At 39.0% G+C, this 26,793-nt stretch overlaps 1 protein-coding gene across 2 annotated transcripts in view; it reads left to right on the forward strand.

Annotated features, from left to right (window-relative positions):
• Positions 1 to 5,061: 5,061 nt before the first annotated feature.
• The window catches only part of LOC127662591 (feline leukemia virus subgroup C receptor-related protein 2-like), a 52,449-nt gene continuing 30,717 nt past the window's right edge, over positions 5,062 to 26,793 (forward strand). For both annotated transcript variants that reach the window (XM_052153848.1, XM_052153849.1), the window contains exons 1-4: positions 5,062 to 5,968; positions 18,022 to 18,163; positions 20,891 to 21,031; positions 26,595 to 26,662. In XM_052153848.1, the coding sequence (XP_052009808.1) occupies positions 5,405 to 5,968; positions 18,022 to 18,163; positions 20,891 to 21,031; positions 26,595 to 26,662 (915 nt within the window). In that variant the 5' untranslated portion in view covers positions 5,062 to 5,404. The remainder of the gene's footprint in view (positions 5,969 to 18,021; positions 18,164 to 20,890; positions 21,032 to 26,594; positions 26,663 to 26,793) is intronic.

A 26,793-nucleotide genomic window follows, 5' to 3' on the forward strand; every position in this document is an offset into this window, starting at 1 on the left:
GTACAAAAGTACAATTTCATTTATTTTTGTGTTGCAAAACTTATGGTTCATTTTCATAGAATAGATAGAAAATGGTTATTAAAAAAATGAATCATGACTGACTGTATTTGGCAAAAAAATATGACCCATTTTAAATAACAATGCTTTGATCTTTGTGATGTCATATTTAAGCGAGTGAAATTTTTGACCACATGGCTCAAACAGAGGTAAGTCTGTCTGTATTTAATTTTGTTTACAGTTATATATATGTTTAAAGTTATACTGGCCTCATCGAGCGCAATAATTCAGTTCTGTTACACTCTCAAAACAAATACATATTTACAGTATATATATATACACTTACCTAAAGGATTAATAGGAACACCATACTAATACTGTGTTTGACCCCCTTTCGCCTTCAGAACTGCCTTAATTCTACATGGCATTGATTCAACAAGGTGCTGAAAGCATTCTTTAGAAATGTTGGCCCATATTGATAGGATAGCATCTTGCAGTTGATGGAGATTTGTGGGATGCACATCCAGGGCACGAAGCTCCCGTTCCACCACATCCCAAAGATGTTCTATTGGGTTGAGATCTGGTGACTGTGGGGGTCATTTTAGTACAGTGAACTCATTGTCATGTTCAAGAAACCAATTTGAAATGATTCAAGCTTTGTGACATGGTGCATTATCCTGCTGGAAGTAGCCATCAGAGGATGGGTACATGGTGGCCATAAAGGGATGGACATGGTCAGAAACAATGCTCAGGTAGGCCGTGGCATTTAAACGATGCCCAATTGGCACTAAGGGGCCTAAAGTGTGCCAAGAAAACATCCCCCACACCATTACACCACCACCACCAGCCTGTAACAAGGCATGATGGATCCATGTTCTCATTCTGTTTACGCCAAATTCTGACTCTACCATCTGAATGTCTCAACAGAAATCGAGACACATCAGACCAGGTAACATTTTTCCAGTCTTCAACTGTCCAATTTTGATGAGCTCTTGCAAATTGTAGCCTCTTTTTCCTATTTGTAGTGGAGATGAGTGGTACCCGGTGGGGTCTTCTGCTGTTGTAGCCCATCCGCCTCAAGGTTGTGCGTGTTGTGGCTTCACAAATGCTTTGCTGCATACCTCGGTTGTAACGAGTGGTTATTTCAGGCAAAGTTGCTCTTCTATCAGCTTGAATCATTCAGCCCATTCTCCTCTGACCTCTAGCATCAACAAGGCATTTTCAGCCCACAGGACTGCCGCGATACTGGATGTTTTTCCTTTTCACACCATTCTTTGTAAACCCTAGAAATGGTTGAGCGTGAAAATCCCAGTAACTGAGCAGATTGTGAAATACTCAGACCGGCCCGTCTGGCACCAACAACCATGCCACGCTCAAAATTGCTTAAATCACCTTTCTTTCCCATTCTGACATTCAGTTTGGAGTTCAGGAGATTGTCTTGACCAGGACCACACCCCTAAATGCATTGAAGCAACTGCCATGTGATTGGTTGATTAGATAATTGCATTAATGAGAAATTGAACAGGTGTTCCTAATAATCTTTTAGGTGAGTGTATATATATATATATATATATATATATATATATATATATATATATATATATATATATATTAGACAGTTTTTGTATTTACACATTTAAAGTTTGTAAAAAAAAATAAACAAATTTAATAGTGTAATATTTAACTAAATTAAATATATTATTTATTAATAATATTTCGGGTTTTAAATTTTATTTTATTAAAGATGATTTAATTTGATGGAATTTGTTATTAAATTAATATGCATTAATCAAAACAAAATTGAGCTGCTTAATGCTGTTTATATTTGTATTATTATTATTATTAATATAATTCAGGGGCAGTTCTTAGGGGAGGCTTGGGGGCCCAGTGCCCCTGTATCAATAAGCCTTGCCCCCAGTGGCCCCCCTAAATTTGTACAGTTCCTAAGGGGCCGTGTAAAAGGTCCACACACTGCACTAACAGTGCTTTACAAAACCTGTTCCACATTCTAAAGGTTGTTGTTTTTTGTCTATAACTTCCGTGTCAGTTGAATGAATGCGTATTAGTGCTCTGGGTGGAATTTAAAATGAGCTAAGTTAAAAATTTGCTTAAAAATGGCGACAATCTTAAAAGAAATGGCGGTCATTTACAAGACCTGTTCACATTCTTTATACTGCAAACATTTTTATTCAAATGTTGATGTGCCATTTATTTTACTCAATCATTTACTGCATTTGTCATTCTAAACAACATGGTAACATGGCTTAAAATTTGTGGGCAAACACCACATGTTATGGTTTATTGACTTAAAATATTTGTCATGAGCCTTTTTGTTCTTTAAGGTATATTTCACACAAAAATTATCATTTTCTCATCATTTACTCTCCCTCACACCATCTCATATGTGTGTGTGACTTTTTATCTTCTTCAGAACACACATAAAGATTTTTAGAAGAATATTTCAGCGCCATATTACGCAAGTCAACAGGGTTCAAAACTTTGACTCTCCGAAAATCACATAAAGAAAAAGTGATCTGTTTCTCACCCTCACCTCTCATATCACATCTGAACACATGGATTTAACCACTGGAGTCTTATGGATGACTTTTATGCTGCCTTTATGTGCTTTTTGGAGAGTCAAAAATGTGGCACCCATTCACTTGTATTGTATGAACCTCACCCTCATGCCATCCCAGATGTGTGTGACTTTCTTCTGCAGAACACAAATGAAGATTTTTAGAAGAATATTTCTGCTCTGTTGGTTCATACAATGCAAGTGAATGGGTGCCAAAAGTTTTACTCTTCAAAATCACATAATGGCATCATAAAAGTAATCCATATGACTCCAGTGTTTTAATCCCTATTTTCAGAAGTGATATGATAGATGTGGGTGAGAAACAGAAGAATATTTATGTAATTTTATTCCTATAAATGATCCACCTTTAACCAGCCCCAACCAGTAGGTGGCGATAAGCACAAAGTATGTGAATCACCAAAAACAAAAGAAGAATGTGGAAGTTAAAGTGGAGATTTATAATGAAAAAGGACTTAAATATTTAACTGTTTCTTGAAATATAATTTATGGGAAGAATATTATATTTTATATATTATATTTATATTATGTATGATATTTGGTAAAAATCATTTGATTTCAGATGGATGGGATAATAAAGCAGCTCTACAGAGTGTCAGCAATATAATGGGGTGGGGCATCCGTTTACTGACAGTGTGACACACCACAAAGAAAAATTTCCAATGTAGACAGCGTCACTGATAATACTGAGAGAGATATGCTTTTGACATGATGCTCCTGTCTGGTGTATTGAATTTAAGCAAAATTCAACATTGTTTCAGGCTTAAGATATTTAATTATCTAAGATATTCCAATTATGCTTTCTAGTCCACATGAGGCCTCCTATGATGTGTGTGTGTGTGTGTGTGTGTGTGTGTGTGGTTCTGCGTTACTAACAGAGGAATTAACAGCTTAACCTCCTCCAAACAAAGAATTCAGTTAATCTTGCACCGACTGTAAGTTGCCACATTCACAGGCCATAAGAATGTTCTGTTGAAATTGCTCTTGATATTAAAAATAACACAATTTACAACAATGCAATAGCTTCAGAATGCAAATAATTTAATATGAAATACAATATACAGTAACTGGTGGGTGTATCATCACCCATACTGAGTGTAATTGGATTTCAAAGTAATTAGTTAAAGTAATCAAAATACATGCGCTGCACAATAAATCGGGGAAAATCAAGATTATAATTACAGCTGCTGAAATTAATCATGAAAAGTGTTAGTTACAGCATTTGATTTAGATCTATTCCCTTTGAATTAAAATGTAGTATTTACATTTTTTTTTTTTTACAATGGCTGAGCACTGTAACAATCACAGACATGTTCTTTGACTAAATAAGCCAATCAGTAATAGTGCCACAAAACTAGAATGCTCCCATAATAATAAAACAATATAACCGTGCTAATTAAGGAAGTTCTAAGCTTTGTTTTTATTTGTTTGTTTTTTGGAGCTGAAGCTTACATAAAAAATATGGCTTTTAATTTGCCACACAAACAAAAAAAGAATTTTTAAAATCAAAATGAATAATCGTGATTACAATATCAAGGGAAAAAAACAACAATTACAATGTTTGTCATAACCGTGCAGCTCTACTACATACTTTACTCTACTAAAGTAGTGTAAGGCATTACATTTTAAATACCAGTAATCATATTACAGTTACTGACTTATATACACTGAACAATAAATGTAATTACTTTCAGTACATTACTTTATGCACATTTCTAAAATAGTATTATTTATGTTGAATTTAATATTTATTTATTTTTTTGCTTTTTGTGATAGCTGAAGCGTGTACGCCCCTACAGACTCAAAATCCCATTTTTCAGATTTATACATTTCTGTTTCAGAACAAATTAATTTTAAGGGAGGAACGTGAGGTGCTGATGACAGTGACTTACATGCGACAATGAACAAGGAGGAAATATAAACATTATTTTAAATCGGCTGAACGGAAAAAAATTACGCTTTTCGGCAAAATGATTTAAAAAGTAACCAAAACGTACGTCATTAGTAATGTGATTATTTCTGGTTAGGTAATCTGATTACAATTAGATAGAAGTAATTAGTTATTAAGGGCCCCAAGCAAAGTTTGAATTTGTGTTCACTTTTTTGGTAAAACTGGTTTCCAGTTTTGTATTATTATAGAGTGCTGTCCTTTAGAAACTCACCAAGAGGCATTTATCACCATATACTAAAGAACTATAGCTGATTAAGTAGAAAAGTGTGAATATCTGTAAAAAATACAATAATAAATCAGTCAAACTGATTATTTGTAATTTACAGGACAGAGGATGTAGCAAACATGGCCCAACATGGATAATAAATAGATTTGGATTTGACATGAATTATGTAAATCCTGATTAATGTAAATTCAGATCACTTTCTTGCCAGTAGGAGGCCCCAAAAACTCTGGGGCCCCAGACATTTGTGGTGTGGTGTTTTGTAAAATACAGGACAATGTGCAGGACACAATATATGCAGCACATACTGTATAGGCAACACACACTAGTGTTCTTCAGGTCTATCAGGATGTGTTGCGCACGAGCTCAGGAATGAGCGCAGATCACATGCCAGAGATTCAGTCTCATGTCATTTGGAGAAATGATGATGTTGAAGTGAAGTTAAAACCTCGCACGCGAGAATCACAGTGATATCAGACGCACTGTTTCCTGGAGTGAAGAGCGTGACTTCTGAATCCACCATTGCGCTGGATCACTTTTTATTGAGTCGGTCGGAATGTGACTCTTTTACGGCTGGATTCACGCGTCACCGACGCGCTTTAGAGTTCGTGCGGATTTGAGCGGATTTCAGAAGCACAAAATGTGCGAAAAGGGCCACAGTCGCGTTGGAAAAGACGAAGTGATTCACACGGAGCAGACGAGAAGCTCCGATCTGACCTCTGATCGCACTGAAATCACCGAATGCGAAGACACCGGCACAGGTCCCACTCGTTTATACCGGAGGAGATGGCTCATAGTGTTCCTCTTCAGCTCGTACTCGCTGTGCAACGCGTTCCAGTGGATCCAGTATGGAATCATCAACAACATCTTCATGAAGTTTTATAACGTGACTTCCTTCGCCATCGACTGGCTCTCCATGATCTATATGTTGACGTACATCCCTTTCATCTTTCCAGTGACATGGCTGTTGGATCGGAAGGGGCTGCGGGTGATCGCGCTGGTCGCCGCGTCCATCAACTGCGTCGGGACGTGGATCAAAGTGGCCAGCGTGCAGCCCAGCCTGTTCTGGGTCACGATGCTCGGACAGTTCGCCTGTTCATTCGCGCAGGTGTTCATCCTGGGAGTGCCGTCTCAGATCGCGTCCGTGTGGTTCGGTTCGGATGAGGTGTCCACCGCTTGCGCCATCGGCGTGTTTGGAAACCAGGTGCGTAAAGGCGCACATCACCAACCAAGTTATTAATGTCACAAGTGTTTTATGGCCTATTCAACTGCAAATCTATTGCATGCCAATAAACGAGCACCTGAAAGTAGGGTTCCCTGACTGAAATCTACCATCGTACCATCGTTTCCCCCCAAAATACCACACGACAGATGTTAAGATACTACATTAAAACTGTGGCAACTTGGTATTATCCACTTTTGTCAGGTGATGTTTTTGTTTATGTTTATGTTACGATTAACATCGCCGATATTTGACCAATTTCCATTAGCTGATAACTGTGTTCGTAAATCCTAAATCTACAAACAGATTTGCCAATGGTTAATAAACAATTTCTGAACTCAAGGTTTTTTTCCCTGAAGTTTGAGCAAATTTTTGTAAATATTGAATACAATATTTATAAAATAATTTTCACTTTAGAAATTTTGTGGACAGGTCTATGACGTCACACTCTATAAAAAAGCTTTAAATGTAAAAAAAAAGAAAAAGTTAACATATACACAAATATTACATATACTAACACTAACTTGACACGTTTTAAACTCGATTTTTAAAAGATTTCTAATTTGTATCTCCTCAAACAACCTGATTTGTCAAACTGTCATTACCATGAAATATTTTTGTTGGGTTTAGATGGGTACGGCCTAGTGATAGAGTCATACATATTGACCGATATTTAGCCATTTTGTGATTGTCGGTTTTGGCCGATAACTGTGTTTGTTTGTTGTTAAGCAGAAGTGTTAACTTTCCCTGGTGTCAGTTCCAAAATCTACCTATAGATAGATGTGAAATCTGAACATTTTCTGTTTTCAAAGGTTTTTTTCACCAGGTTTACATTTATATTTATGCATTTGGAAGATGCTTTTATCCAAAGCGACTTACAGAGCTCTTATTACAGGGACAATCCTCCCGGAGCAACCTGGAGTTAAGTTCCTTGCTCAAGGACACAATGGTGGTGGCTGTGGGGATCGAACCAGTGACCTTCTGATTACCAGTTTACCAGTTATGTGCTGTAGACCACTACACCACCACCACTCCAGGTCTAAGCAGATCTGAGTAAATATTCTATAAAACAATTGCTAGTTTCACTTGTTTTATGTATGGGAATTTATACCGTCCATCCTGCTCTCTAGATATTGTATTGTTATTGGCCATTGGAGAACCCATATCAGTCAAACACATTATGGCTCCATTGAAATGTACATACAGTTGTGTTTGAATGGGCTGGTCTTATTGTATCACTCAGTGTTAAAATGCTCAAACAGAACTTTAAGTCAACTGAATTTTACTTTAGTTGTTTTATTCATCAAATATTTCTACAATATCAATGAAAAGAGTTGTGCTTTAAATTGAGCTGCTTTCATTAATTGTGCTTGTAGGGTGTACTCACACTAGGCGATCTGTACCATGCCCGAGCACGTTTGACCCCCAAAGTCCAGTTCGTTTGACTAGTGTGATCGCTAACCGTGACTGAGAACAGAACTCGAAACATGACGTCAATGATGCGAATGGGCAAAGGGATCACTTTGGTTCCTAGGTGCAGTGTTTACTGGAATTTTGGGCAGACAAGAGTATACAGGAACAACTGGATGCAGCACACAAGAATACACAAGAACTACGAGATATTTGTTCAAATTCATGACTATCTCCGTGCTCCTGGATACCGACGAACCATTGAGCAATGACGTGACAAGCTGATAAAACTGCAGATTCAGTATCTAAAATTACAGGATGCACCCCGTAAATCTGGCAGCTCATCGGAAAAAAGGATACATTCAAATAGTACAATACTGTCGACAATTAGGTATGTGAGAGGGCCGTGTGTCTCCGTGCCCCAAACGACTCCAAATAAGCCACAAAGTAAGTAAAGTTACAATGATGGACTACATTGTGCTGGGCAAGAGCATTTTTCTTCCTGCTTTCTTAAAAAAAAAAGTTGCATCGTAATGATGTAAGTGTGCTCAGGCCCGGAACGTTAAGTGCATTGTGAGTGCATGCCAGCGGGGATTGGGGAGGGGGGATAATTGTACTTGGGCATGGTACAATGCAACCGGGCCAAGTGTGAGTACACCCTTAAATTCTGCAGCCTACAAAAGTTCTCTTTTATCTACTTGTGTGCACAATTCACAAATGTCATGGTTTCGGGAATGCACACCTTTCATAAAGAAAGGTGAGGTGAAGTTCACATTGAAAAAATTTAGGAAAGGGTTGGGTAACCCAAGATTAACTGTTAACCAAAACACTGTAGTTTCAAAACCTGCAATGGTTGATCTATGAACTATCAACATTGCTTCTTGCATTTTTCCAGGTTAAATCTGTAATGCAGTCAGTGTTTTATTGAATGAACATAATGTAAGATGTGTCTTGGTGATTGTTGCTCTGTTGTTTAACTTTTGAACAAGACCAATAGTCAATTATTGCATATTTACATGGTCATTGCGGATTATCTGTGAAATCATCATATTGTGATCTGAAGCAAGCAGCTACTTCAGTTGACGAGAGAAAATACAGCTGGCAACTGTGAAACATTTGCATGTGCTCAAGCAGTTTCAAAGGAACAGACCCATTGTAAGTAAACATGGGCTTTGTTGACCTTTCGTTGAGCCAGTGAAATACAAACTCTAATTACACATAATGAAATTCAAGCCTTGATTCTCGAGTGGTGACAACTGGTTTTACAACAGCACCAAATGTAAGCATGGCCTCAAGTCATTACACTCACCCATTCATTCAGTTTGAGAGTGAAATCAAGTGTACCAAAACATTTTGTCTTATATATTATGCTCATTTACAGGTTCATAATTTTATTTTGGGGGTCTACTAGAAAAGGTTTCCATGCTTTAATGTTCAAAAAACACATTCTTTTTCTCCTACTGTATATTGCTGCAGCACCTCTTTTCACCCTCTGTCTGAAACGTTCTGTTGTATTTCCTGTCACTTTAAAGCCCCCCTTTCCGAAAAGTCTCTGATTGGTCAGCTGGTCCAGTCTGTTGTGATTGGTCAACCGCTTAGAGCGTGTGTTGTAAATGTAATGGCCCTTACCATAAACGTGTTTCAGCTCCCGAGGCTTCCTGAGCCGCGCATTCCTGAGCATTATGCAGATGTGTTACATAGTGACGTATGTCAAGAAAGTAATGGCTGGACTGCAAACCAGGTGTTTCGGGCAGTGTTTTCTGCGGGAGAGACTTTGTGCTTTGTAACTTTGCAGACCTTTAACATGTACAAACAGCTGTATTACACACTAAAGGAAAGGTAAAATCCCAAAAAGCATAATAGGGACTCTTTAAACTAACTTTGGCACTACCTACTAACCATCTAACGCAACTAGTTTGACTGGTTTAGCTCAAGTCTCAGACTGGATTAGCCAGAGTTTAAGTTTGAGGCGTTCCTCAGAGAACATACTGTCAGGTGCAGAGTGAACACTGGTGTTTATGAGCGCATGAGGCTGAAAAGGCAAAGCAGCGTTCTGATGTCACTCACTGGATTGGAAAATGTGTTTATGTCAATATAATTTGTAATTTCAAATGTTTGATTGAAGCTCAATGGGGGATTAAGCTCTCTGAGCTGCTTAGTGTCACTTTTGTGACTCGTGAAAAGTTGCTCAAATATATCGTATACGAAATTGTCTATCAGTTGACTTAAGAGACATTGAGCTCACTTGAATAATAGCAAAATATCATCTTTGAGAACAATATTATTGGTTTATGAGTAATAATGTTAGTCAAGTTTGTACTTGTCAGTTAAAAAAAGAGATGTGTCTGCCACCATTTTACTCATTAAATCTGATGTATTTCTGAGTGAAACAGGATATTTAATGAGAAAAAACATTGGACAGTGAATACCAGAATAGGTGGGAGGGTTCGAAAAATCTGCCCTCTACTGATGTAAAAAGTTTTTTTACATCAGACAAATAGGAAAGTGGTTTTAAAGTTTTTGTATCTTTCTAATTTTTATTGATTCCATGCAGCAACTCACACAGACATAACAGAAAATGCAAAATCAAACTCCCCGAACATTAACCCCTCCACCCCCAGCCACCATAAACAAGCAGTCCAGTGGTCAAAAGCCAACTGACAAAGACACACAAATAGACAATAAAACTGAAAATATTTATAAACATAAAAATAAATAAATAAATGAATACAAATAAAAAATAAAAACCCAACTAGTCCCTCTCTGCTGCCCCTCCAAAAAGAGCCCTCCAAAAAGGCCAGATAGCTGCCCCACTTCCTGATGTATATATCCATTTTGCCCAGCCTTCTATATACCATCTCCTCAAACGCCACCACCCTGCCCAACTCGACGCACCACTCACGAAATGAGGGTGCACCAAATGACATCCTTCCCCTGAGGATTTTCCGCCTGCCAATCATCACACCAGTCAGGACCCAGCTCTCCATATATCTATCACCCACATTCAGGACCACCTCGTAACCCAAAAAAACACAGTCTGGGGCAAAACGAAAACTGAGTGTCTACCACATCACACAAAGCTCTGAACCCTTAACCAAAACTTTGATCTGAACACATCCCCAAAAAACATGGGTGGTGTCTCCATTTTCTGAATGGAATCGCCAGCAGATGGGTGTGTCCTTAAGGCCAAGCCTATACAATTTAGAAGGGGTCCAATAAAATCTATGTAAAATCTGAAATTGCATAAGGCGAACCCTTGCATCTCTTGATGAGGACTTGACGTTTTTCAGAATCCTAGCCCATACCCCCTCCAATACCAAGTTTAGATCTTTCTCCCATAATCTTTTAAGAGAAGTTGAAGATCCATCCCCCAGACTCTGAAATAGCCAGGAGTAATACACTGATGCCTCATGTCCCTTTCCAAAAGCAGCAATCACCCCTCCCAGAGTATCTGCCCCTCTAGGGGTGTGTGTACTACTCCCAAAAACAGTGTAGAGCAGGTGGCACAGCTGTAAATACCTAAAGAACTGAGATCTGGGAATAATAATAAAACAAAATCTAGGGTAGGCCTAGCCCACCTGTGTGAATTGGCCTATGCAACCAAATGCTAACAAATTGCTTGAAGTAAGGGGGCATCTACAGGCAGAGACTATAGCAGGTAGTTACATTTTGGAATACAATTCATTTCAATAACATTAACCTTCCCAATTATCGATAAATATAATGAAGCCCACCTGCCCACATCGCTCGAAAAACTTTTTATTAAAGGGTCAAAATTAACTCTAACTAAATCACATACATTTGCTGGGAATAAAATGCCCAAATACTTAATGCCTTGTTTGGGCCATTGAAATGTGCCTGGTTGAAAAGCTGTTACTGAGCAATACTAAAAGGAATTAATAATTCTGTGGAGGCAAGGCATAGATCTAGTGGAGTTGGAGACGAATAACAAAATATCATCTGCGTAAAGTAAAAGCTTATGCACCACACCTCCTGCCATCACCCATGGAAAATAATCCTCCTTTCTTAAAGATTCCAGGGCAAGACAGAACAATAATGGGGAAAGAGGGCAACCCTGATGAGTGCCCCTATCCAGAGTAAAATAATCTGAAACTAATCTATTTGTTTGTAACGCTTCTACAGTGTGTGTATAAAGTAACTTAAAATAAGGACTTCCGAACCCATATATTTCCAAAATCTTAAAAAGATAATCCGATTCTACCATATCAAATGCCTATTCAGCGTCAAGGGAGTCTTATCATTTGCCACTGACCACATAATATGAATGAAATACCTAATGTTATCAGAAGAGCTATGGCCCAGAATAAACCCCACATGATCTATATGTATAAGAGATGTCATAACTTTACTTAATCGGTTAGCCAGAATGTTTGCCAAAATGTTTACATCTAGCTGGATCAGGGAAATTGGATGGTAACTTTTATACTCGCTTGGATCTTTGTCCTTTTTAAGAATCAGACTGATCTGGGCTTGTGTCATGGTTGGAAGAAACTTTCCATTCTTTAATGGTTCCATATAAACTTCTAACAACAGTGGAGCCAATTCTGTAGTATAAGATCTAAAAAATTCAGATCCATCTGGCTCCAGAGCCTTGCCAGTTGGCAGGGCCTTAATTACCTCACCAAGCTCCTCCAAGTTTACCTCAGAATCAAGAGAATGTTTTTGCTCAGCCATCAGTTTAAGAAGTTCTAATGGTTCCACAACATTTCTAATATTTGCATCAATAAACAAAGACTTGGAAATATAAAGATCAAGAAATAACTCTTTAAAGGCATTATTAATATCAATGACCAAGGAAAGCATTTCACCACCAGCAGATTTCACTGAGGGAATGGTAGAAAAACACTCTCTCTGCTTTATATATTTAGCCAAAAGCTTCCCTGCTTTGTCCCCCGACTCAAACTATGCCCTGAATAGCCAAAACTCCACCTTTCATGACAAAATAGTATTATATCTGTATTTCAGTCGAGTCAATTCTCGGAGGCCATCAGATGACATTCGGTGCTTCAGCTCTGCCTCTGTAATTTTAATATTCCCTTCCACTTACACAAGTTCTCGTGCATTGTATTTTTTGCTGAATGAGGCATACTGTGTGATCCCACCCCTAAGAACCGCCTTGAATGCCTCCCAATCCACTCACAGAAGATACTGAGGACCAGTTGGTCTCCATATAACCATTGATTTCAGTCTTTAACATTTGTTGAAATTCAGGATTTTGCAAAAGGGATACATTAAAGCAGCAACTGTATGATTTCTTTATCTCCATATGTGGCAATCTCTAAACTCACCAGGGCATGATCTGAGACTAAGATGTTTCCAGTTGAGTAGTCAACAACAGATGAAATGAGGGACTTAGATATCAAGAAAAAACATATTCTAGAATAAATCTTATGGATTGATGAAAAAAATGTATAGTCCCTACCAGTTGCTCTAGGGGACTTACACACATTTGCTTCACTATGATCAAGGACTGAGTCCATCAAAAGATTAAAGTCTCCTCCCAACATTGTATCATGAGGGGTGTCAGCGACTTGCAACATCCCTTCAAGATCTATAAAAAAGCCCTGATCATCAACGTTAGGTGCATAAATATTAGCCAAAATCAACCTTTGCCCCTGAATTTCTCCTAAAACAATAATGATTCTCCCTAATTTATCTTTACTCTGTTTGAGATACATCAATGCAAAAGCAATCTTTCGTCGATGCAAGAGTTTCTTACATTCCTTGAACCGATCGCGTTTCTCTCTTGTCGAATTCACAAAGTCCAGGAACAAGAACATTTTGTGATTCTTCCAAGAAAGCTTTCTTTTGCACCGCGCCTTGCACAACACGTGATCTTTATCAGATGATCTCATAAATTTGGCCAGTATTGATTGGGGCCTGTCTCCCTCAGCAGATCTACGAGCCGGAAATCTGTTAGCTTGCTTGATTTCCAGTTTATGGCCTGTTATATCAAGTAGACTTGGGAAGAGCTTGTCATGGAATTTCACCATATCTCTGCCTTCTTCATGCTCAGGAATTCCAACAATCCATATGTTATTTCTTCAGCTCATATTTTCGAAATATTCCAGTTTTTCTAAAATGTGTTCCAAGTCTGTTTTGTACACAGGTGGATTAGTGGATAATTCCCTTTCCGATGACTCCAGATAATCAATCAGTTTCTCGACATCTGCCACTCTTGTGACCAACTCAGAGTATTTTGTTTCCATCGCCGTAATCGAACAATGTATTACAGTGAGATCCTCCAAGTCAGCAACCACCTTCGTCAGTATCACCGAGATGTTGGACAGTTGACGCTAAATTACTTCTTCCGTCGTGCCTTCCAAATCGAGTCCCCGGTCCGCAGGCCCGCAAAAAGTGTCTTTTAATGTCTCCAGAGTCTGAGGTTTTTTACTTCTTTGCCATGTTTACCTCAAAGTGCAAGTATGTAACTGGGTTTATCGAATCTCACTGGATTATAACATCAAAATAATTAATAAACTAGCAAAGTGCACAGAGCTAATCACTCACAAGTCTGCTTCTCGCATGCCGTCGCGTGTCCTCAAGTTTTTTAATCTTTATGAAGATTCACTTTTTTTTCTCCATTTGGAATTACATGCAAGGTTGAATTGTTTTCAGTACAACCAGGAACATGTATTGAGAAAGTAAATTTAGTAAATTTTGAATTCATGTTGACTTTAAAATTTCATTCTCTCATACATTTGTCTGTTTCTAGGTTGTCTTAGATATTTTCTGGAGGTTTTGCAAGACATATTGTTTGTATGTGTGTTTCATTTTGATATCAAGATGTCCAAATAATAAATCCTGATTTTGTAGCTAACACAAGGGCAATTCATTAGGAGCTTGTTGAATAATTTGCAGAAGACATGTTGGTACAGCAAAGTCTTTCCTGTAGCATGCTGGATGTGTTCAAGAAATGCTGTTGGATTACAGGTTTTGGTTGCATTTAACTGAATGAGAAGAATTCAAATCAAATGATTTCAAAGCAGAGTTGCCTCCAGATGTACATCAACATTAGGAATGCGCAAAACTACCAATTTTCATAATCTACTAGTTTAGTTAAGGAACATATGTGTAAATATATCTGTAAGCAGCAATTACTGGGCCAAGCACAGCAATGGCAACCATGGCAAAAATATTTGATTGTGTAAAATGGTCAATAGAGATGGTATAATCAAGGTGGTTTATAATCCAAAAGTAGAATTAAGACAGAAATCTGACCAATAGGTGGTGCTGTCACAGCCTCAGATGCTTTTTGGCATTATGCCATCAAATTCAATGACATACTACACAAGAATGGTTTGACAAATCAAAAAAATTAACAACTTTTTTTCCGGCATGGCCTAAAGAAAATCTGACCCAAATTTGGGGATTCGTTGAACACTGTAGGAGGAGTTCGAAAAAGAAAGTTTTTATTAAAATTCAAAGATCGACCATGGTAACATTTGTATCAATGTGCTCTGCATGAATGCAAAGAGACCAATCTCATGACAATATGGATAAGGAATGAAAAGCTATCAGCATTTTTGAAGATATCATTATATTTTTTGATCACTAGGTGGCATTGGCCAGAAACATCTCAGGTACCATCAGGGCATGGCCCCAATTTCACATGTTAAGTATTTTACGACAAAATTCTAAATTGCCAACACTCAATGGGCGCCCATTCTACCCGTATTTCCCCAAGGAATCTTAGACCAGTTTCATGAATTTAGGTCAAAATATTTAGAGGTTATTAACAAAAATAGCCATCATATATCTTGCTCAGTAGTTTTTAAAATCATTTATTAAATTTTAAAAAAAATTCTTAAGCTGTGTCCCAAACGGCACACTATGCACTCTGCCATTTAGTATATGAATTTTAAATGTCAAGTATCGCCCCAAATGAAACACTTCAACACAAAAATTCTACAGAGAAAACACTGTTTAACAGCTGATGGAAATGACGTTTCAAACACTTGCAATGTGTAGCTGCTAGCTGGAGTGCGTTAGCTCTGTTTTGACGGTTGAACAAGTGCATCATCTGAGTATTCACAGCACACTTCTTTTTGTTGCTTTTTCAGTGTTAACCTAATACTCGCACTACTTACACTACAAAATGACGTAGTATAGTGTTCTGCACACTTCTGTGCGGTTTGGGATACACCTTTAGTCCGCTTACTGTGACGGGCACAGATATAAAGGATAAAAGAGTCCCATATGATCCTATATGTGTGTTTACTGTGCAACCAGATATATATATATATATATATATATATATATATATATATATATATATATAAAAAAAAAATCTGATTTGGTGCATAACATGGGACATTTATCTATAAACAAGCCTGTAATGTGCTGGGGACACTTATTTTGAAATGTCAATATTTAACCTCCTGAAACCCGAGTGTGACTGCTGTGTGCATTTTACATGATCCTTTTTGATCTGTAACAAAAATCACCTAATAAACAAGAAAAAATAAAAATAAAAAAAAATAATCTAATCTAGGACTAAGTTGTGAAATTTTAAATAATACCAAATTCTATAAAAAAATTTTATCAAATAATTTATTATGTGTTCAGGAGTGTTGATTATTCATGTTTTTGAGATGTTACAGACATTACAGCTGATAAAGCTGAATAAATTATTCTGATTAAAAATAATGTCCAGCATCATCCAATCACTGCCAACCATGTTAAAATAAAATGATTCATTATAAATGTTGAATCTATGTACTGATGATCATTGTCCCTTGTGTGTAAAACATGTTGAGTGATCCAAACATCATCTGCAGCCTGAAACTGAACTTTTGATCAGATTTTAGGAGTGAACGCACTTAAATGCATAGAGAACTATAGGATGCTCCCTTACTCCCTATTTAGTGAATGACTTAACCTCCAGTGTGCTGTCTGTCTGCACTGGTCTCAGAACAGTTTGAAATGCATCTTATTGTCATCATAACTCCATACAAAGCCTCTGAAAGACACAGTATGTAACTAATGTAGTTGGTCATTAGTTGTATAGTTGAAATGTTTTCAAAATAACTAACATGTTTTTTTCGACTTTCGAATGAATAAGGTCCAATTTTCCACACGTTTTGTGAACAGTATTCAGTTGGTTTATTAATTATATAAAATTGTGTGGTGCATAAAGCGAAGCCAAAATATGTGGACGTGGGGTCGCATGAGGATAATGTACAACTTCTAAAATGTTATTGTCATCCTGCATATTCAAACTGGGGTGCCGCTTTAGCTTAAGACACATGAGACAACAGATACACTTTTGGTGTCAGTAACATTGCAAATGAGATTTCCGAGCTTTGGCAGAGGGAATGACAATCAGGGAATGACGACTTTTAAATTTTTTAATGATTACATTTACCATTAGCCTACAGTGTGAAAGTCTGTTGAGCAGGGACTAAAAATGGTTCAAGGAATGAAAATCGAAAACAACAAAACTACATTTTTTGCAGAATATAACTAAAATTGAACGAAATCCCTTTTAATTGTTCTGGAGTGAATACACTATTTTTTAAATGCTGGTAACAGGCTCATTTTGTTCTGATAATTTTTTCATGAAACCAAAGGGTTTATCACAGTAAATTTCTGCTCAAAACAAACCGAAATGAAAAACATTTTGTTTTTAGTCCCTGCTGTTGAGTAGTACAAAAGAAAACACAGCTGTTGAAAAATGCTCTGTTTTTACACGCATGTCTTTTATTAGTCATTTCTTAACAGTCTTATAAGATCAGCTGCTAAACTTCTTGTTGTCATTCAGAATGCTTTCATTTCGTGCTAGCTCACAATGACACTTATGACTCTTATAAAAACAAGATATTGAGATATGAAGAGACGCCACAGGGTGTGTATGTTTGGAGTTGGATAAGGTGTGGGTTGTGAATTCATATCAATCAAACAATTGCAGTACACTCACACATGACATGCAACGGCAGCACACATTGGGCGGATATTAGGTTCACTGGAGTTGTATTAAAGACTGGAGACTTTATAACGTAAGACAAGCTGCTGTGAAATGAAAGATGACCCAGCTGACCTTATGTCTGCACTGTTTGGTGAGGCTCTGCTGTGTAGCGCACCAGTAAATTACAAAAATAACATTTCCCATCATCTCCCTGAATGTTGTTCAACTTAGACCTGTAGCTGAATTAAACTGACCCAGTGCTGTAATCTCACATAGCCAGACGTTTGACTAGCCACATAAAGTCAGGAATTACCCATTTAAACTGATATGTAGGGCGACCAACATGCAATTAGTTGTTTAGGGACGGTTTTATCTGAAATAGATTAAACAACAATAAAAACTAAAATCACATTAAAGTGGAAAATGTTTGTAGACTTTGATAAAAATGTGTCTATCTAAAGTTAATAAGTAATGATTGGTTCACAGACATAACTCTGTATTATATATTCAAGCGGGATATGAAGTTCTGCTCGTGGATGTCTAGTGTACTCGCTACCAAGTGCCTCAAACAAAACACACTCATGCCACTAACCTGGCGAACTTTGACAAATCCTGTAAGAAGTTCGTTCATGCATTCATGCATCAGATGGTCGGTGAATGGTCTGTGGATGCTTACTCTTCTTTTTCTCCCCTGCAGCTTGGCATTGCTATCGGCTTCTTAGTGCCACCTGTTCTCGTGCCCAATGTTGATGACATCAGTGAACTGGCTCAACACATCAGCGTCATGTTCTATATCACAGCTGGAGTGGCAACAGTTATATTTGTGCTGGTCGTGTTTGGTAAGAACATCCATTCCATTTTTGACAGGCTGTTATGAAATAGTCTTGCATGCAGCATCAATAGTTTTCCATGACAGGTTTTAAGAAATGCAGAAATGTGCTTTTTCCAGCAAGCAAAGGTGTACAATAACCATGGCAGGTACTCAGATGCAATCTTTGGGGGGCATTTTGAACTTAAGTATGGGCAAGTGACTAAAATCGCTCTGTATTCCCACCATCAGGCCAAAAGCCCTGCAGAGTTGCCCTAAAACCCACCCTTAAATCCTGCTCTGGGTTCAATACACTTACACACATTTGCTTCACTATGATCAAGGACTGAGCCCATCAAAAGTTTAAAGTCTCCTCCCAATATTATATAATGAGGGGTGCCAGTGGCTTGCAACATCCCTTCAAGATCTATAAAAAAGCCCTGATCATCAACGTTAGGTCTGTAAATATTAGCCAAAATAAGACATGTCCCTGAATTTCAGCTAAAACAATAATGACTCTTCCTAATTTATCTTTAATCTGTTTGAGCCATTTGAATTGTAGATGTTTACTTATCAATGTAATGACTCCCCTACTCTTACTCATGCCAGCACTATAAAAAAATGGCCACCCCATGTCTTTCCAAAATGTTCAGCTTCCTGGGGAGAAAGATGCATTTCTTGAAGAAACAATTTCTTATGTGTAAGAAGAGAAATAACCTTTCTTCTTTTTATGGGGTGCCCCATCCCATTCCACATGGAGAGAGACAATCCACTCATATTAACATTTGACATTTTGACATTAGAAAAAATAAATTGTTGGTCAAAGACAAGATTATAAAGACCACATTCCAACATTAGTGGAACAATCAAACCCCGAACATCCCTTAGAACAAAAAAAAAGAAAAAAGAAAAATGTGCGCATTAACCCCGCGCATGACAGCGCCAACTGGCGTCCATCCCTCCAAACACAAACAGTCCATGTATGCCTACGAGAGACCCCGTGACATCATTGCCTTAGGATTGCACAAATCCAGTGTTTCTATACACATTTTGTGAGACAGAATTACACAGCAAAAATAATAAATAAAACAAACTCCAGCCAATAGGCAGAATAAACAAAAAGAGCATGAAGATTCATCCATAAAACTGTAGATCAGAAGAGCAGATTCTTCAGACAGTCAAACAAATGTTCAGTGAGCTGGTCCATTCGGTAACTGTTATGATTGTGGGAAGCAGGAGAAGGCAGACGGGAGGTTTGGATCCAAATGCGGCTTTTATTAGCAAGCATTGACAAATAAACAAACACAGGAACAAAAGAAAAGTCCACGATGGGAAAATGAAATGAAAGCACGGAATAACACTCAGTAGAATATGGGTAGGGAACATCCACGAAGGGCAAGAAAACCTCGAACGAACACGAATAAACATCCAGGGCAAACATCAACAAACATCAGGAGAATCAGCAGAACTAGAATGAACATCAGGGAACGAGAACAGCGAACATGAAAGATAACGATCGACAGGGGAAAGGGAAAACAGCGGGGTTTAAATAGACAGACACGGTGATAACAAAATAACGAACAGGTGCGGACAATAACACTGTGACAGCGGTGATGAGGGCCGGGAAAGACGGGAAGTGTAGTTCATACAAGGACAGTGAAACACGGGGCGGACAACAAGGAAAACGTGACATGGAACGTGATCAGTGATGAGTGAAACAGAAAACACGGGGCAGATAACGAGGGATCGTAACAGTAACATTATGCCACAAATGCTTTCGATTGAGCTTAACTTGTATTGAACCTGGAGTATTCCTTTAATATGCCGCCCTGGTGCAAACGTTACATAATCCACAGGAGCGGGATTTTGCACAAATATGTCGGCTCCCAGAGATGTACAAAGTTAGTGATAAACATTCACATTTATTAAATGATATTGATCAATAAATCAAAGTTCCTACATTACAAGATATTAAAGCTTGTTTAACAAACTTTTGCAGAGACTGGTGTACAAATTACAGTAAATTAAACTCTCTTTTGGTGATCGTTCACCTGCAGCACAAATGGTAGCGTAGCAGCGCTGTTTATCAGTTGAGTTGTTAGGAGATGTCTCTGGAGACAGTCAAACCCCTGCTAAGCTAACGGTAGCGTTGGTTGTTTTGGTTGTTCAGAGGTCATTTTCCGAGCATATGGCAATGGAATTATTTTATGGTCGGAGATCAGAGAATTCAAGTAGGAATATCCGACATGAATGGAACACAGCATGAGTGTCACACTAAACTTTCACGCCTCTGACACTGACCGCGCCTCAATCCCCAGTTCGCCTTCTTTGGGCCAATGGTAACTGGTGGGCCAAAAGGCGCTTGGCTGTTGGCCCACAGGAAGCCCCAGTTCTATAAAAAAATGCAGATTGTTGTGGGGACTTGCATAGAACTCTTTGTAAAGCTGCTTTGGAAGAACATATGTTGTGATAAGTGCTACACAAAGAAAATGAAAATGTATTGAAATTACTTGTATTTCATTGCACTGTATAATTAGAGGGCTTTATACTGACCGATTGTTTGTGATATACTTGACTGTAATATGACAGTTTGTATCTTGAATTCTTGTAATCTTGTGTAAAGTGGCATGCTGTTTGAAATCTGATCTTCATCAGTGGTTTAGTTATTTACAGTGCTGATTAAATTAGTGTGTGTGTGTGTGTGTGTGTTTGTGTGTGTGTGTGTGTGTGTGTGTGTTTGACTGACTGTGCGTTTCAGTGTTTCAGGATAAACCAGAAATCCCGCCATCTGTGGCTCAAGTGGCACTTAGAAATGCTCCTGCGGGTCAGTACTCGTACTCCGCGTCGATCAGGAGACTGCTCTGCAACAAACCCTTCATCCTGCTCATCATCACCTACGGTACACACCGCTCACACTCTTATATCAACTTAAAACTCTTTCTACTAGAGGTAGACCTATATATCACTTTTACCGATTAATCAGTGTCGATAGGTGCCGATATTTTTTTCATAATATATTTATCAAAATATAGTCTCAGGTGTATTTCGGGCTTGTTTACCCTTAAAAACTCCTGTGTTATGCACCAAATCTTAATTTTTTTCTGGTTATTTTCGGGCTTTTGGTTAAACAATAAACTGCATCTGAGATTGTTTTTTTGTTTTTTATACCTCTATATGTCGACCTCTATACTCTACACATATTTTACTCGGTAGGTCTGCACTAATAACACTAGACAGATTGTGTTCTTACCACTAACCCAAGGCCTATGACCCTAACCATAAGATAAGGAGTTCATTTGAAACATCATGCAGCCCAGGTTGACATGACATTTCAGGAGTTCAGGAATTGTGAGATTTACCTTCGTTATAATTTAAAGGATGCAAAATTTTGTTTCAATCAAAATGATGTCAATTATTGCCCAACTCCAAAAAACATCAGACCCATTCCAAGTCTACATAAGATCTTCATCAGATAATAATGCTCTCTTGAGTGGTGCATACATTCTGTGTTCCTCAGATCATAAAACTGAGGTCAAAGGTCATGAGGTTTTAGCTACTAATCAAATTCACAATGGAATACTATCTTACTACTTACAGAATGCTGTGATATTTATTTTAAATTAATACATGTTTTACATTTTTTTTTTTAAAGAATGCATTATGCAACGTTACACATTTGAAACAATTGTATGCTACATTGCTGTAATACAACTTTATTTAGTGCATGTTTAATTCAGAGAGTGACGTCCATCTTCGGTTACACTTGTTTTGTATTTTAAATCCAATTCTGTGAAAATAAATATATGTCTGAACAGCAGTCAGATCAAATATTAAGTCAAGGAAGAGAAGTTAAAAAAAGTGATATTACATCAGGTTTGAAATGGAAAGTTAAGGTAGGCACATTGCATTGGGGGATTGACTGATCAGTGCAGTGTGCTCTGTTGAATTGTGCACAATTTGGAAAATGTAATAGGACTGTGACGAGGATCTTTCACTCTCTCAAGGAGGAAGAGGGAGATGACGAATCAAACTCAAAAGTTATCTTTAATTTCGCTCACTCTAATGTTTTTTGTACATGCAAATGATGCCCACACACACACAAGTGCAGGCTTGGCTCTCTCTCCTCCAGTGGTCTGGATTGCCCTTTAAATCATTCTCGCTCTCACTGCAAACACAGCTGTTAGAGGTGATTTCCCACAGGTGCCAACCCTTACCGGACTCACTCTCTCGGCCTCACTCTCCACAGATGTTGCTCGGCCACGCCCTCATCACCACATACCCCCATCGCCTGACTCAGGCCAGGGAACCATCCGGCCTCTCATTACTCCACCCCCCCATTCCTGGAGAGGAAATACGCAACAGCCATCTGTGCCCCTGGCCTGTGAACCACCTCGAACTTAAAATGTTGTAGAGCTAGATACCAAAGGGTGATCTGCGCATTGGTATCCTTCATGCAATGGAGCCACTGGAGCGGGGTGTGGTCTGAACAGAGGGTGAAAAATTGGTGTAAACCGAACAGTGTTGAAATTGCATTTTTCACAAGATGTTGGAGTTAAGGGGATCTGCCAATATCCCTTGTCGATTAAAAGCATGCTGCGACTAACCGATCAAACAGTTCATCAATAGGAGGCATTGGATATGTATAAAATTTAGACACCACATTGACTTTTCTATAATTCACATAAAACTGAACTGAGCCATCACTCATCGGAACCAACACCACCGGGCTGGGATTCTTCTATTACCCCCATATCTAGCATGGCCTTTAATTCTTCCCGAACCACTTTTCTCTGTCTGAGTAATAGGTAGGGACGACTGCGTACCACTACCACTGGGGTCGTTTCATTCTCTATGAGATTCATATGTCTGGGAATTTGTGCAGAGATGGTGCGCAGAGGCATTGCTTCAAAACGCTCTAATGGCCCGGCGAGGTCCATGCCAATTTGTTTGAAGGGGACCTTGATCAAGGGAAGGGGGCACAATTGCACTCTTGGGGTGGCTGGCGGATTCATTAGCTGACATTCATGGCATGCCACACACCATCTTCGAACATTCCTGTGAATACCTGTCCAATAGAAATGGGCCATTAGACGGTTCAGTGTTTTTTCCTGCCCTAAGTGACCCACCAACAGATTAAAATGAGCCATTTGGAATAACATTTCCCAATGGCTCTTCGATGCTAACAATTGGGTTGTATTTTCTTTTGTCTGAGTGTCCAGTGTCACTCCATACAACCAATCCTTGATAAGTGAAAATACGGATATGCAAATGCAATGTCTGACATAAGACTTTGGTCATCAATCACTTTCACTTGGTCAAAGGCATGCCTAAGGGTCTGCTCTAGAGGGAAATCCCCTGCAGAGAAATCCTCTTAGCGCTAGGGAAGCCGGCACTTCACTCTCCCTTATGTCATCCTGACACAGAGCTGACACAGTTGGCACCAGCTCCACCTCCCCAGCCAGTGCATCACAAACCACACACTGAGAAACTCTGTTACAGGACCCATTCACACAGATTTCCCTCAATAAAGCAGTAAATGCCTGCCAATTTGTACCCAAGATTAGTGGATGGGTGAGGCGGGGACTAACCACAGCCTCTACACTATGCTTTTGTCCCCAAAATTGAATGATGACCTTCACTAACAGTAATCATGAATATCCCCATGCACACACCTTATCTTCACCCGCCGGCTTGTATCCAAAGCCTCGGCTTGAATCAAGCTTTGGTGAATGGAGGTTTGATTACAACCTGAATCCACCAAGGCTTGATATGTACCCCCCTTTATACTCAAAGGGATCCAAAACACTCCTGCTCGATCAGGAGCGGCCTGTGGTGTGTCTGGGACCCGGACCAATGTCTCCACCTTCATCGTGAGGCATCGGTCCTGGAAATGCTCAGGACCCCCACAGCTCCAGCAGACCGGCCCAGACTTCAAACCCACGGCAGCAGATTCACTAGCTTGTGTTGGAGAGCAGAGAGGGTTAGGGGAAGCCAGCGGAATGAACAGCCTACAGGACCGGGGGACCGGTTTTGGGGATGGAATTCCCCATTTCCATGGAACAGGCACAGGATATGGGGAAGGGCCCATGCTATTCTCCGCGACATCCACGCACAACTCACCACGCACCCCACTGAGAGCGCGAACCACACATTATAGTGACCACATGGAGGTTACCCCATGTGACTCTACCCTTCCTGGCAACCGGGCCAAACTGGTTGCTTAGGAGACCTGGCTGGAGTCACTCAGCATGCCCTGGATGTTAACTCGTGACTCCAGGGGTGTTAGGCAGGATGGCTTTCTTAAAATCGGAATACCCCAGGAGGTTGGCCACCGGAAGTTGCTGTGCTGCATGTTGGGCTTCCTTAGACAGCAGCGGTAGCAGATGGACTGCCCAATGTGAGCGCGGCCACTTCATGGGACTGGATGTGTCCAAAGAGCAAGTTCTGCAACACCTGCCGGTCTTCCTCTTGGGCCTGCATGAGCACCATGAAGCACTTTTCCTGCTCCATCCACAGCTACACGAGGGCCTGGTGTTGTGCTTGTTGGATGCTGCGAGGGACTTGAAGACTTCATGGCAGCGTATCCTGACTCCTTCCCGGTTTTTGGCACCGCTGTGACAATGTTCTTTCCCTCTCTCAAGGAGGAAGTGGGAGATGGCAAATCAAACTCAAAAGGTATCTTTGTTTTGGCTCACTCTAATGTCTTTTTGTACACTCAAATGATCCCCCCACACACACAAGGCTCGGCTCTCTCTCTCTCTCCTCTGGTGGTCTGGATTACCCTTAAAATCACTTTCTGTTCTCACTGAAAACAAAACAGAAGTTAGAGGTAATTTCCCACAAGTTCCAACTCTTACCGCACTCACTCTCTTGGACTCAGACGCTCGGCTATGCCCTCATCACCACAAGGAAATATTCTGTGTAAACTCAAAACTTGCATACTGTACTCAGCAGCACTCTAGCAGGAACACTATGGTCTTAATGAAGTGCAAAACATGGTCTTTTGCTGTTGTAGACCATCCGCCTCAAGGTTCGACATGTTGTGCATTCTGAGGTGCTATTCTCTACAATTATACAGAGGGGTTATCTAAATTACCATAGCCTTTCTGTCAGCTCAAACCAGTCTGGCCATTCTCCATTGACCTCTCTCATCAACAAGGTGTTTCCGTCACAGAACTGCTACTCGCAGGGTGTAATTTGTTTTTCGCACCAATATCTATATACTATAGAAACTGTTGTATGTGAAAATTCCAGGAGATCAGCAGTTACAAAATATTCAAACCAGCTTGTCTGGCACCAGCAACCATGCCACAGTTGAAATAACAGAAATAACTGAGATCACATTTTATTTAACTGCACTACTGCCACACAATTGGCTGATTAGATAATTGCATGAATAAGTAGGTATGCAGGTTTTTCTAATAAATTGCTCGGTGAATATACTTCAAAAACAACTAAAGGCTCGGCTATATATATTTTTTTTGCTGCATTCCTAATCAGATTACGCCAGGTTGATCATGTTGTCCTTCACAGTAAACTCTTTTGACCATGAGTGAATAAAAACAAATTCGACACATGCACTCAACAACTGTCCGTGTGTTGAAAAAATATTTTATTATTATAATATTTTTTATTTGTTGCCGGTGTCTAGCTTGCTTTTAGAGCAGGTGACAAAAATTTGATTTTCTGAAGAAGTTCAGGCTGCAAAGAGGACTTCATGCGACTGTTACATTTTTACAAATTATTCTAGATTGCTCTGCAACAAGCAAAGTTTTGGTGGTTGATAAACGGTTCACTTCTGCACAATACTGTTACAAATGTTTACTACTATGCTTACATAAAATACAGTCTATTACTAAAATACTTGCTAGGAGAAGAATTTATAAAGAGAGTAATCAGTTTCAGGTTTGGGCTTTAAATCTGACTGTACCTTTCGGATCGGGTAGGGTTGGGTCATGTGGTCTCAAATTTCATTTTAAGGCCTGTGCAGACCTCTAGTAAGAGTAGTATGTAGCACGCTATTCTTGTATTTACTGTGCTGACTTTTGGGGGGAAATCTGTGGAAAGCTTTTTAAAGATTGTAAAATGCATTAAACAAAGTGGTTAAAGTGAGACTGTCCATTCATACATATTTTTTAGAAAACAACGAATGACGCATCTATTGATTAACACAAAATACAATGTTCTGATGTATATTCCATTGGTCCAGTGGTATGTTCCTTGCTTTTTTGTTTGGTTTAACTAATGACCAATCGAAGACGGGGGTATTAGTCTGAAAAGCCAGTTATAAAAAACATTATTACTTTTGCAATTCCATTTGATGGTGTTAGTAGCGCAGAAGTGACACACTTCAGCTTTTCATTTAACCATAATGTTATTATTTTTTAATTTTTTTATTTCATCCAATTTGAATCTTGGCCTTTCTCTGTTCTTATAAGTTTCTTTGTCTTTGTGCTTCACAGGACTGAATGTGGGCTGTTTCTACGCCGTTTCCACCCTGTTGAATAGAATGATCATAGAGCATTACCCTGTGAGTCTCACTGTCAACATCCACTAGTCACTTTACATGAGCTCAGTGTTTATCATCCTACCATTTCCTATTCTTCTGAATGGTGCTTGCATTAACAAAAATATGTGTTCTTTGAAGAGCCTTAGAGTATC

This window comes from Xyrauchen texanus, chromosome 22, assembly GCF_025860055.1.
Source record: "Xyrauchen texanus isolate HMW12.3.18 chromosome 22, RBS_HiC_50CHRs, whole genome shotgun sequence".
Classification (NCBI taxonomy): Eukaryota; Metazoa; Chordata; class Actinopteri; order Cypriniformes; family Catostomidae; genus Xyrauchen; species Xyrauchen texanus.